The 14,628-nt window shown below is 38.0% G+C and overlaps 1 protein-coding gene across 1 annotated transcript; it reads left to right on the top strand.

Moving 5' to 3' along the window:
* The first annotated feature begins 12,862 nt into the window (after positions 1 to 12,862).
* On the top strand, positions 12,863 to 13,789 carry LOC108290081 (olfactory receptor 13H1). Its single transcript, XM_017509784.2, has one exon. The coding sequence runs from the start codon at positions 12,863 to 12,865 to the stop codon at positions 13,787 to 13,789; it is 927 nt and encodes a 308-aa protein (XP_017365273.1).
* Positions 13,790 to 14,628: the final 839 nt, after the last annotated feature.

The following is a 14,628-nucleotide window of genomic DNA, read 5'->3' as shown; positions in this document are numbered from 1 at the left end:
AAAAGAATAAGGTACTTAGGAATAAAATTCAAACAAAAATTATTAAATTTATACTCTGAAAATGATAAAATACTGTTGAAACAAATTAAAGAGATCTAAAAAAAAAAAAACGTGGAAAAACATTCCATGTTCATGAATCAGAAAACTTAACATTGTTAAAATGGCAATATTCCCCAAACTAATCTACATGTCCAACACAACTCCTATCAGAACAACTTCCAACTTTCTTTTGTATAAAAATTGACGAGCTGATCCTAAAATGCATATGGAATTTCAAGGGACCCAGAATATATAAAATAATTCTGGAAAGAACAAAGTAGGAGAATTTATGCTTGCTGATAAGACTCACTATAGAATGATTTATAATCCTTTGGGTATATACCCAGTAATGGGATTGCTGGGTCAAATGGAATTTCTATTTCTAGGTCCTTGAGGAATCGCCACACTGTCTTCCACAATGGTTGAACTAGTTTATACTCCCACCAACAATGTAAAAGTGTTCCTATTTCTCCACATCCTCTCCAGCATCTGTTGTCTCCGGATTTTTTAATGATCACCATTCTAACTGCCATGAGGTGGTATCTCAATGTGGTTTTAATTTGCATTTCTCTTATAATCAGTGATGATGAGCACCACACATGCACATGTATGTTCATAGCGGCACTGTTTACAATAGCAAAGACCTGGAACCAACCCAAATGTCCATTGACTATAGACTGGACAAGGAAAATGTAGCACATATACACCATGGAATACTAGGCAGTAATAAAACACGATGCGTTTGTGTCCTTTTTACAGACATGGATGAATCTGGAAACCATCATTCTCAGCAAACTGACACAAGAACACAAAATCAAACACCACATGTTCTCACTCATAGGTGGGTGTTGAACGATGAGAACACATGTACACAGGGAGTGGAACATGACATACTGTGGTCTGTTCGGGGGGGCCAAGGGAGGAACAGCAGTGGGTTGGGGAGGTCAGGGAGGGACAACATGGAGAGAAATGCCAGATGTAGGTGATGGGGGTATTGAGGCAGCAAACCATATTGCCATGTGTATACCTATGCAACAATCCTGCACGATCTGCACATGTACCCCAGAACCTAAAGTACAATTAAAAAAAGACTCACTATAAAGCAATAGTAATTAAGACAGTGTATTACTGACACAAAGATAGGTATTATATATAATTGGAATAGAATTAAAAGCCCCAAAATAAATCCATTTATTTATGGCCAACTGATTTTTCAAGGGTGCCAACACCATTGAATGAGGAAAGAAAAATCTTCTGAACAAATGATGGTGGGAAAACTAGACAGCCACATACAAAAGAATGTAGTTAAAGAAAATGTAGCACATATACACCATGGAATACCATGCAGTCATAAAAAAGGATGAGTTCATGTCCTTTGCAGGGACATGGATGAAACTGGAAACCGTCATTCTCGGCAAACTGACACAAGAACAGAAAACCAAACAGCACATATTCTCACTCATAAGTGGGTGTTGAACAATGAGAACATACGGACACAGGGAGGGGAGCATCACCTACTGGGGCCTAGGGGGTGGGGGGGCTAGGGCAAGAACAGCAGGGGATGTGGGGTTTGGGGAAGGATAGCATTAGGATAAATGCCTAATGTAGATGATGGGGCGATAGATGCAAACCACCACAATGGTACATGTATACCTATGTGACAAACCTGCACAATCTGCACATGTACCCCAGAACTTAAAGCAAAATAAATAAATAATAAATATAAACATAAAAAATAAAAAACAAAAGAATGTAGTTGAACCCTCATCTTATAACATATACAAAAAGGAACTCAATATGGATCAGAGACCCAAAAATAAGAACTAAAACCACAAGCTCTTAGAAGAAAACATGTGGGTAAATATTCATCACCTTGGGTTTGGCAAAAGATTCTTTGATATGACAAGCAAAAATATAAGTAAGTTGAACTTTATCAAAATTAAATACCTTTTGTTTCAAAGTGAAGACTATTTAAAATGTGTAAACACAACCCACAGAATGGGAGAAAATGTTTGGAAATCACATATTTGATAAGAGGCTATGAATATGTATTTCCCCCAAATAAGTAAGCTATAGTAAATTTACCCTAAAAATTAGATGTAATCCTGAGTTCTATAGGTTTGCTCTGATTGAATTCAGACCCTAGGTTTGAAAGAATCCCATGAATATCTCATAAGTGCAGGCAACCAAAACAAACATAGAGAAATGAGAATATATCAAGTTAAAAAGCTCCTGCACAGCCATGGAAACAATCAACAAAGTGAAGAGACAACCCACAGAATGGGAGAAAATATTTTCAAACTACCCATTTAACAAGGGATAATGACCAGAATATATAAGGAGCTCAAACAACTCTATAGGAAAAAATATAATAATCCAATTTTAATATGGGCAAAAGATTTTAATAGATATTTCTCAAATGAAGACATACAAATAGCAAACGGGCATAAGGAAAAGTGCTCAACATAATTGATCATCAGAGAAATGCACATCAAAACTACGGTGAGATATCTCACTCTAGTTAGAATGACTTTTATCCAAAAGTCAGGCAACAACAAATGCTGGCAAGGATATGGAGAAAAGGGAATTCCTGTACACTGTTGGTGGGAATGTAAATTAGTACAACCACTATGGAGAACAGTGTGGAGGAGCTACCAAATGATCCAGCAATCCCACTGCTAGTTATATACCCAAAAGAAAGGAAATAAGTGTATCAGAGATATCTGCACTCCCACGTTTGTTGCACCAGCTCTGTTTATAATAGCCAAGATTTGGAAGCAACCTAAGTATCCAACAACAGATGACTGGATAAAGAAAATGTGGTACTTATATACAAGGGAGCAATATTCAGCCATGAAAAGAATGAGATCCTGTCATTTGCAACAACGTGGTTGGAAGTGGAGATCATTATGTTAAGTGAAATAAGTCAGGCACAGAAAGACAAACATTACCTGTTCTTATTTGTGGGAGCTAAAAATTAAAACAATTGAACTCATGGAGCGAGAGAGTACAAGGATGGTTACCAGAAACTAGGAAGAGTAGCGGGGGATTGGGGGAAAAGTAGGGATGGCTAATGGGTATGTAAAGTAGTTAGAATAAATAAGACCCAGATTTGATAGCACAACAGGGTGACCATAGTCGAAAATAATTTAATTGTACACTTTAAAATACCTAAAGGAGTATAATTGGATTGTTTGTAACACAAAGGATAAATACTAGAGGAAATGGATGCCCCATTTACCATGATGTGATTATCATGCATTGTATGCCTATATAAAAGTATTTCATGTAACTCATAAATATATACACCTACTATGTACCCACAAAAATTAAAATATAAAATAATTACCTGAACTTGTCTAAGTCTTTTTATCTCCAAGCATCTTTTGGATTTCACATATAATTTTGTCCTTATAGCGCTATGTGCAGTGCCTAAAACAGAGATTAATATTCACCATTGCATATTCACAATTAATATTGTGAATTGAATATTCATTGAATTGAATTGAATTCATTCAATTGAATATTCACAATTAATATTCATCAAACATAAATAGGTTAATAGACTTACTACAGTCATAGGCAAGTTTGTAACAGAGCCGAGACTAGAACCTATATCTCCCTGCGGGCCATTTACATTTTTATATTGAGGTCAACTGTGACAGTCTAGTATTTTTAAATATGTGTCATTAGAGTAACACATTTGTTACAACACACTTGTGTCAAAGTCATAAAAAGTTTCGGAAACTAAATCCAATTGCTTGGCTTCTGTTTGCTTAGAACATTTTTTTTTTTTTCATTGTTTTTAAGTCTTTAAAGTTTCTCCACTTTCATCTTGAGGAAGTGTTCTACTTTTTCTCTACTGTTTACAATTAGTACATCATTATAAGCCTGGAAGATTCAGGTGAAGTTAACTGCCAAGTCTGTCAACTTCTTAACAATGCCCAATGTGTCATCTTTGGGGGTTTGCAAGAAATGGTTTTTAATTGCTCAACTTTGAGCAGTGCACTAAAACTAATCATGCCCCTAGAGCCTGGAGAAATCTCTGAGATACAAAGCTATTAGAAGCGTTCTGTTTGTCCAGGACCAACTCAAAGCAAAGCCGGCAGAAAGAACATTATTTCAACTTAAAAGGGGAAACATCATTTTTCAATGTTGAGACAAATTTCCTTTAAAATCTGTTTAAAGGCTGCTATGAGATGTTTGGCTGGTTAGTCCTCTCCAGCACCTCATCTCCCATTTTTTTTTTCTGCTAATCCATGGATCAGGCCTACCTCATAACAGAAGGGAATCGAAGACAGAGTTGTCAATTGCTATATTATGATTATGAATTTGTGCATAACTCCAGACAGGCACTCAAAGACTACGACAAGGAATTGTTTAGACCACAATTAGACCTTTGGATTAAATTGCATACTCTGTTTTGCTCACCCTCTAAGAATTTTTCAAGAGTGCACCAAAAGCACATTTATGAAGGAGATCTTTTACCAGTCACAGTCTTTCCAAGCCAGTGAAATATATTTCCACCAACTGGGTCCCCAGTTCCTGCCACTTTCCCTTTCCCCACAGTTCTTCCTGATATTTAGTGTCCTAAAGGCTTCATTTGACTGTTAGGATACATCCCTATACTAAGCTGCAGAATTCATTAGTGTTTCCGTTTTCCTCCTACCAACATCTGCTCTAGCACCTTTTAACTAGGTCTTAACACAACTTCCTTAGTTGTCTTCCATATACAAGAAAGATACTTATGATCTACTTTCAGTAGAAACAATTTCTCTAGAATTACAAATGCAATAATTGGAATGGGCCTCAGAGATGGTCTATACAGCAAAAGAAATGAAGCCCAAAAAGTTGAAATGACTTGCCCAAAGCCAGACAGCTTGTGAATAGTTCATGTTCTCCTTACATCCTCCCTTCTGGTCAATGTGAGAAATGACATATTAGCGATGCATTCAGTGATCTTGAGGCTGATTGAAGCTAAATTATTCTCATAACCTGGAAGCCATGATTGTCAGCAAAGTGACACAAGAACAGAAAATAAAACACTACATGTTCTCACTCATAGGTGGGTGTTGAACAAAGAGAACATATGGACACAGGGAGGGGAGCATTACACACTGAAATCCTATTTCTTAAATATTAATGTGTTCTGATTGGCAGTGAAACAAGCCTTAGCTAAAGACAGATGTCTTAATGTGGTACCCATGTCATGTCACATTGAGTTATCCAAGGACCTGAACAAAATCCTGCTGAGTATAAAATCTGAGAAATCTGTCCTCAAAGAAAGTATCAAGCAAAAGACCATCTGTATAATTTCCCAAAAGGCACTGGTTTGGAAGTAAGAAAACTTGAGTTTTCTATCCATCTCCATTTCTAATTAATAATGTGTCATTTGGCCAATTCATTTGATTGCTTTAGGCTTCAGTTTTCTCATCTATAAAAACTGTAGATACCAATTTACGTGGATGCATTGCGAAAAGAAAAAATAGCTAACACGCTAATATTTATTGAGATTTACCATGTGCCAGGCACTGTCCTGGGCATTTTATATGTATTTGCTCATTTCATAAACAAGGAAAATTAGGCCCAGATTATTCAGATTACCTAAAAAAGTCCACAGAGCTACTAAGTCCCTGAGTACACAGTCTTAGCCACTACCGCAAACTGCCTCCCATTACCCTAAATTGTATCTACTGCCACTACCACTAAACATGTTAAAAAGGCCAGGCATGGTGGCTCACACCTGTAATCCTAGTGTTTTAGGAGGTTAAAGCGATCACTTGAGACCAGGAGTTCAAGACCAGCCTGGGTAACACAGTGAGACCCTGTCTCTACAAAAAAAAATAAAAATTAAAAATTAGCCAGATGCAGTGCTGCATGCCTGTAGTTATAGCTACTTGGGAGGCCAAGGCAGGAGAATCCCTTGAGCCCAGGAGTTTTAAGTTGCAGTGAGCTATGATCCTGCAGTGAGACTGATCCCAGGCTGCACTCCAGCCTGGGCAACAGAGCAAGACACTGTTTAAAAAAAAAAAGTTGAAGACGTACAAAAACAATTATCTGTTTGCAAATTATTTATGATATAGTTTAAGAACCAGATAACATTGAAACACAAAAGAACCAAAGATCTAAGCTGAACCTTGAAAGATTGGGTAAGCTTAAGCTTTCCAAATTAGTAGAACATTAGAAGCACTGGTGCAAAAGAAGTGGGAGTGAGCATGAGAATATTCATGGAGCAATCAAGAAACTAACCTGACTCAAGTAGATAGACTGTGTTGAGGAGCCATGGAGACAGGCAAACATGGAAATCAGTAACATCCTTTATTACCATATAGTTTGCTTGCCTAGTGCTTATCACAGGTGCATATTTATATTCTTCTAATTTTTAATTTTTGTGTTTGTACATAGTAGGTGTATATATTTATGGGGTACATGAGATATTTTGATATAAGCATGAATTGCACAATAATCACATCATAGGAAATGGGGTATCCATCTCCTCAAGCATTTATCCTTTGTATTACAAACAATTCAATATACACTTTTAATTATTTTTAAAGGTATAATAAATTGTTTTGACTATAGTGTGCTAGCAAATACTAGGTATTAATAATCATATCATGGAGAATGGTGTAGGATATATTCTTGATTGTTAATATCAATTTCCCCTCAAAACAGTAAGCTCCTTGAAAGTAAGAACCACTTTATTCAGCATAGCAACGTAAGTCCTAGCTAAAGCAATCAGACAAGAGAAATAAAGGGTGTTCGAATTTGAAGGGAAAAGAATGATTTTTTTTTTTGAACCATTGTATCTTCAGTGCCAAGTCCATTGCCAGACACATTGTAGGTGCCCATTAAATACTTGTTGAATAAGTGTATTCATGTGTGAATGAATGAATGTTAAATAATAGACAAGGAATTGCCGTAGTTGACCTTGCATGTCAGATGAGGAAATATAGCCTTGACACAGTTGAAAAAAGAGCCCACAGAGACTGTCTGACCAGGCTGGGGTGGTGGAAGTGGAACTGAAAAGGCGAACAGAAGGGCTATTTGAACATGCGGATCAATCACACAGGTGCTCTCTGTTGTGTACTCTCTATACCAGCTGTCCTCTGATAGACATTTATCTACCAGTTTCAGGCTCTGTCACGACACCAATTTCATACAGAGAGAATGTGAAGAAACCGTAGACGAAAATAAAAAAGAATTACTTCCTGGTTCTCTGGAAAGCCCAGTAGTGGTATACAAAAGCCCCACAGTCTCAAAGGTCTCCTTTCTCTTTTCTTTATTTGTTTTCCCTACACAAAATGCCACCTTGTGGGGTTTTTTTGTTTTGTTTGTTTTTTTCCTTTATTTTTCAAACAGTTCTGGTTTGGAAAAACTTAATTGCCTGTTTGGGATGAGGTCCCTGAAGCTCTCAGAAGTTAATTATTTCTTTCTGTTAAAGATCAGAAACTTTGAACTCTGCTTGTGAGATAAATGGTCTGGTAGCACTTTGAAACTTCAACTTATTTAAGCTACTGAGCAGCTCATCAACTTACTTCCTGCATTTGGAATTGAACCTGGAAGAGAATTGGACCCCAGACATCTTGAGTAGGCCAAGTAGGTACAATTTATAGATTTAATTCAGAGCCAAACGTGCTCCCAGAGATAGAGGCCTGGTGACAGCTTCCAGATAAACATATAGATTGATGGAATTGAGCCTAGATAGAGAGAAGAGGAAATATGGTGCAGTTTCTATAAACCAAACTGCTCAATGAAAGGCAGGTTCTGATCAGTTATATTTTTTCGGTAAATGAAGGGTATCCAGACGTTTTTGGCTTCAACTCCAGTATAATGATTTTGAAATGCTTGAGTCTATTTTCCAGGATTAGTGGACAGGTAAAGTGACTGGCATTAGATCTTTTTGCTGATTTAGTAATGCACAGGACTTTGTGGATATGAAATTGTATATTTTTATTCCCCGGGACTGAGAAGAGGTTGTAGAGAATGAGTAGAAAACTGGGCAGTGTATGTACAGAGCCCAGGACCTTTCCTACACATCATCCAATTTAGTTTAAAGCCCTGGGTGCAGAATGTTCTGTTATTGTTTTCCTTTTTTTAAAGAAAGTGACAATTTGGTTTAGTTGTGTTCCATTTCATGGAGATAATAAATAGATAAATATTGCCAAGAGGCAATAGATGTCTAAACTAGCAGGTTGCAAATTGAAATAACCTATGGGTCTTGATGCAGAGCATTCAAATGACCTCAATCCTCTATATGTCATAACTGTTCTAGGGAAGATTGAATAAGGTTGTATGTGGGTCAAATACCATTGAAAGAAAGGTTTGTCTAAGACATTAAATAATTTAATTAGATACCATTACCGAGGGCTGCAGATCAAAGGGTTTGTCAATTGAGATTTGACCTAATCTAAAAGAATTTTCTTTCTTCAGGGGTTTCCAGGCATTTGTGAGTTTGAGAAGCTGGGAAGGCTTTTGAAATATTGCCAGGAGAGTTTGCAGGGATATCGTCACAGTTCTAAACCTGGCAACTCTTGGAGAATTGTTCTTTCGGGCAGCCCATTCTGTGCCATCTACTGATACTTGAGAGGACCCTCCATTGGTGAGCAAGTCACAGAACAAAGTTTTAATTTATTTTCTTTTCTCCTTTACTCCTTTTCTTGGATCTTTAACCATCCATCTGGGATGGACAATCTCCAGGAAGACAAGAGGCAGCCATTAGTTAAAAGGAAAGTTATGCTGTATAAATAAATTGTTGCAGGTTAGCAGGACTAAGATGGGAAACACGCTGGGTTGTTTGCCAGGAATTTTTTAATGGTAATTCTAGGATGATGGTAATTCTAAGATAATTTTAAGATGAGACAATCAGCACTGCCTTTGGAGGGCACAGCCTAGACTAAATGAAAAATGGCCCCCTCAATTTAGATGCTGTGTTGTCTTTAAGTGTGAGAGGAAAATTGTCATCAATTTTAGTTCTGTGGGTCCAAACATAGTACTAATGGGTGCAAGGTCATGAGTTCAACTGTAATCTCTATCAGCAAGCTTAACTCCATTTAAAAAGCAAGTCTGTCTCACAGCCATAGACTGATCACCAATTTTTAGTCAAATGGCTCATCAATTTATTCTAATGGGCTCATGAGGGATTGAAGGATAGACACATTATAAATCCTCCTTCAATATTGGAAAAAAAAATATATCCTGTGGCTCACTGGGAATGATAGATTCATATGAAAAGGAAAAAGATCTATTTATCAATATTTAATATTTAACAGTAAAAGCGGTGAGTTTTATAGAGTTCTAGGAGCAACACAAAGTTTTAAATGGCATAATAATCAGCCATCTACTTCAGGGCAAAACCAGTTCATCCTCCCATCTGTGGCCAGCTCATTATCTCATTAAATATTTCACTGTGAATGACCCATATGTAGATAATTGGGAGCTAAATGTAGTAAATTATAGATGGAATTAATTCAAAAAATTAAAATATACTAACTTAAAATATAACAGGACATTGTTTCACATAGCCATTTGACTCATATATTTGTATATTCTCACTCTGTTGAGATGATTTTCTCAATTTTCACTTGCAAAGATGGAGGCAGGCCAAGGCAAAATATCTTTCTTGGAGTCCTATGATAAATGAAGACAGCGGCAGCATTAGGTCTCTCAAGCTTTGAAGACACTCCTATGAAGCTAAGTCACCATCCTCTCCATCCCTTACATTTGTTTGCCTCTTCACAAATAGCAAACACTTTGCTGGATATATGGATTTACCTTCATTATATACCTAGCCTATCTGATAAGCTGAAAAGGGTAGACAATGTGACATAGGGATAGCTTACCAGAAGGCCACGACATGGAAAGGAAACATTATGAAATTTTCTTTCTTAAAGACTTTTAAGAGCCAGGAGCGGTGGCTCATGCCTGTAATCCCAGCTCTTTGGGAGGCCGAGGTGGATGGATCACCTGGAGTCAGGAATTCAAGACCAGCCTAGCCAACATGGTGAAATCCCATCTCTACTAAAAATTCAAAATTAGCCGGACGTGTTGGCATGCACCTGTAATCCCAGTTACTTGGGTGGCTGAGGCAGGAGAATTGCTTGAACCCGGGATGTGGAGGTTGCAGTGAGCCAAGAACGCACCACTGCACTCCAACCTGGGCAACAGAGTGAGACTTCCNGTGGAGGTTGCAGTGAGCTGAAATTGTGCCACTGCACTCCAACCTGGACAACAGAGAAAGGCTAAATCTCCAAAAAAAAAAAAAAAAAAAAAAAAAGGCTCTTAAGGACAAGTGAGTTTCCCATTTCGGAGATGATTAGGGATACTTCATTTTTTAGAAAACCCCTTCTCTAGCCTACATCACTCTTCAACAAAGGAGAAAAGTATAACAGATTTCAATACTCTGAGGATTAAGTTCTTTTTTTCTTTATCTGAAGGAAATCAGAGAATCCTAGCATGTTAAAACTAGAAGGGACCTTAGAGATAATTTAGTTTAACAAGATTGGAAATAAAAATTCAGACAAGTAAGGGGAAGAAATTTGTCTAGATACAAAGCCAGTGAGTAGCAGAAGCTTCAAGGAGGGGATTAGAAAGAGAATGTGAGTTAGTTTCATGGAGAAACACATATACATTAAGGGATGCTTAGCATAGGAACAGTAATGTGAAGGGAACAGGCAGATGGAAAAAGAGAGGTTACCTTTCAATAAGGAACAGCTATAGAACTCCATTCATACATTCCTTCAGCAAATAATTATTGAGCTCCTATCTAGGCACTGTTCTACATTTTGGGCACATAGCAATGAAGAAAACAGAAAAACTTCCTGACGTCATTGCGCATACATTCTAGTTGATAGAGACAATCAATAAACATAATTAACAGATAAGCTATACAGTATGATAGATGCAGTTCTAAGGAGAAAATAATGCAGGAAAAGGGAATATAAAATTTCAATGTCTAGAAATGAACTCCAGATGAGGTGACCCAGAAAGGATGTAATACAATTTCAGGGGCTAGAGATCAACTCCTAGACGAGGTGACCCAGGAAGGATGCGCTGAAAAGATGCCTTGTGAGTAAAGACCCGGGGGAAGTGAGAAGGTGAGCCATGCAAGAATCTGGGTTTCATAAATATGGAGCAACAAGTTTTTCATAAATATAGAGCAGCAGGATCAAAGGCTCTGGGAAAAGGATGGGCTTTGAGTGTTTGAGGAATGGTGAGGATGCCAGTGTGACTAGAGCAAAGTGAGCAAGGGAAGGGTGGTAGGAAGTTCATTCAGAGAGGAGGTGATTGTGTGGCAAACCATATAGGGCCTTGTAGGTCATAGTAAGGAAATTGGTGTTTAGTGAGGTTGAAACAAGAATCTATACTTAACAATATGAAACTATATACTTAAAAATTTAATAAAGGGTAAGCCTTATGTTAGGTGTCCTTATTACAAAGATAAAAGAGAGAAGGAGGATACTTTTAGGGATGTTCATTAGATTTGTGGCATTATTTATGGTGGCTGTTTCATGCGTATATACTTGTCTTCAAATTCAAGATGTATATACAAAATATGTGTACCTTTCTGTATGTCAGTCACACTTCAATAAAATTAAATTTTTTAATGGAAAAGTGACCTGATCTCACTTACAGTTTAACTGAATTATTTGAACTGAATGGGAAGAAGGCCAGAAACAGGAAAACCAATGAGGATGTTACTGGAAAAATCCAGGTAAGTGATGATGATGCCTTGGAATAAAGGATGGCAGTGCAGGTGGCAAGAGGAGCATGTAGATTCTGGATAATAGCTCTGAATGCTTAGGAATTTGTATGTTCATTCACTATCTATTAGGTTCTTGTGATCCCCCAGGTACTGTTCTAGGTTCTAGGAATATATCAGTAAACAGCAGACAAGGAGCCTGTTCTCATTAAATTCACATTTGGGTGAGAGACAAGTAATAGACAAGTAATCAAATTATCAATATAATTTTGGATATTAGAATATATTATAAAAAATGAAGCAGGGCTAGAGGAAAGAGAATGGTGAGGATGGGATGAGAGAGTCTTTTCAGTGAGGCTGCATACTCAGACTCTCTCCTTACCACCCACTTTTAGAACCATCATGTTCAATTTTCATACTCCTGACGGCTTAACAACAACAGAGCAGAAAATACAGGAGAAGCTAGAAATGTAACTTCAACAGGGGATATTAGCAGAGGATCCTCCCAGACCTCAACTACTCCATTTACATAATATTCGCTCAGGTCAAAGAGCTGCCTTGCACCCACTCAATGTCAGGCACCATGGTAGATTCTGGAGCTATGGGAAAATGGAGGCAAGCACAATCTAGGCGTGAGAGACACCCCAAACACAGACAATATTTTAGCTAAGACATGTGTCAGAAGGTGCACTGTTGGTGGAGATTAGTAACTCAAGCTAACCGAGATTCAGCCACGTCTGTATATCAGATCTATCTTGGAAAATGAAGTGAGAAAGTCAGGAAGATGGCCTCCCTTTCCTGTCTTGTTAGTTAGGAAAAATTATTCAAGAAGACATCTGGTGGAGGAGGGCTGGAGAACTTTTCATATAACTATTTTTAAAAAGGATAAGGAACTTTCCATTTTCTTGGGATTGAGGAGGGGATATTTAGCTTTGCCTCTGTTCACATTATAGATATCTATTCCGTTTGTGTACCATGTCTTCTGAAAAGGACAACGATAATGATTCTGCACACCCTAATTCTTTCCACCTTTCTCACACCATCTATCTTTATTCTCATTCTTTCAGGTAACATTAAGTAGCCATTTGGCATCCATTTAATGAATAGTGGCAAGAGGGAAAGATGGCCGTGAACAATGTCACAGCAGTGTTTCAGTTTCTCCTTATCGGCATCTCTAACTATCCTCAATGGAAAGGCACGTTTTTCACGTTGGTGCTGATAATTTACCTCAGCACATTGTTGGGGAATGGGCTTATGATCTTTCTTATTCACTTTGACCCCAACCTCCACACTCCAATGTACTTCTTCCTTAGTAACCTGTCTTTCTTAGACCTTTGCTATGGAACAGCTTCCATGCCCCAGGCTTTGGTGCATTGTTTCTCTACCCATCCCTACCTCTCTTATCCCAGATGTTTTGCTCAAATGAGTGTGTCCTTGGCCTTGGCCACAGCAGAGTGCCTCCTACTGGCTGTCATGGCCTATGACCGTATGGTTGCTATCAGCAATCCCCTGCATTATTCAATGGTTATGAATGGCCCAGTGTGTGTCTGCTTGGCTGCTACCTCATGGGGGACATCACTTGTGCTCACTGCCATGCTCATCCTCTCCCTGAGGCTTCACTTCTGTGGGGCTAATGTCATCAACCATTTTGTCTGTGAGATTCTCTCCCTTATTAAGCTGGCCTGTTCTGATACCAGCTTCAATGAACTTATGATCCTCATCACCGGTATCTTCACCCTGCTGCTGCCATTTGGGTTTGTTCTCCTCTCCTACATACAAATTGCTATGACTGTCATAAGGATTCGCTCAATCCAGGGCAGACTCAAGGCCTTTACCACGTGTGGCTCTCACTTGACTGTGGTGACAATCTTCTATGGGGCAGCCATCTCCATGTATATGAAACCTCAGTCCAAGTCCTCCCCTGACCGGGACAAGTTTATCTCAGTGTTTTATGGAGCTTTGACACCCATGCTGAACCCCCTGATATATAGTCTAAGAAACAAAGATGTTAAAGGGGCAATAAGGAAAGTTATGGTGACAAGGACATGAGCCTTGTTTTCTTTTAAATGTCTCCATTCTTTCTTTGACATTGCTTTGTAGCTTCAATTCAGGATATGGTTTATCAACATTACCAAGTGTTCCAATTCACCTCCTCCCTCATTTTCAAATAACATATCTTCCCTGATGTAGAAAATGGTTTAAAGGATCTGACTTTATCTTTGGAAGTGATTGACATATGAGAAGCTTCAGGAAGTGCTTCCACCGCAAATATTATTCCTACTGAGACTTGATTTGCCATTAGAGGTATTATTTTTGCTCTTTCTTTGCATAGAATATTATTAGGGGCTGCCCATTAGGTTACTCACCTTTGGGTAAATGAACTTATCAGAGTAATTTTCTCACTGACAGAAGAGACCTATACAGCAAGAGAATCTTCTATAACTGTTGACAGTAGGCAAAGCATAACTGAAATTGGAAAACGAGACAAAGAATGGTGTAATAAAAGGCCAGAAGACCAATGTGAGAAACTTTGCAACTTGACTGAGGGCAAGCCCTCCTATGTTAAGCACAACCTCCTTGTCCCACTTAACCTTGGAATCCTGAGAAAAACTATCATGGCCATTTCCTACATTTGTGTAGTGTTTTCTACTTGCTTTTTCTTTTTCAAAGCATCTTTCTAATCTATTAATCTATTTTATATTCCTACTTTTCCTATGGAGTTGGTAAGAACACCACCACAATTTCCCCCTGTATTAACAATGAGGAAACAGAGTAGACATTGAGACTCGTCTAAAGTCATACGTAATTGATAGTGGAGTCAAAATTCGAATTTTTAAAACTAAGTCTGTAAAATTATTTGTAATCATAGAATTATAAATGCAGCTGCC

Source organism: Cebus imitator, unplaced genomic scaffold, assembly GCF_001604975.1.
Source record: "Cebus imitator isolate Cc_AM_T3 unplaced genomic scaffold, Cebus_imitator-1.0 Scaffold421, whole genome shotgun sequence".
NCBI lineage: Eukaryota > Metazoa > Chordata > Mammalia > Primates > Cebidae > Cebus > Cebus imitator.
The sequence above is the reverse complement of the archived record's forward strand: the minus strand, read 5'-3'. Positions and strand labels throughout refer to the sequence as shown.

What these genes read in the sequence shown, in the direction of transcription:
- LOC108290081 (XM_017509784.2), top strand. Translation starts at nt 12,863, where the DNA reads ATGGCCGTGAACAATGTCACAGCAGTGTTTCAGTTTCTCCTTATCGGC.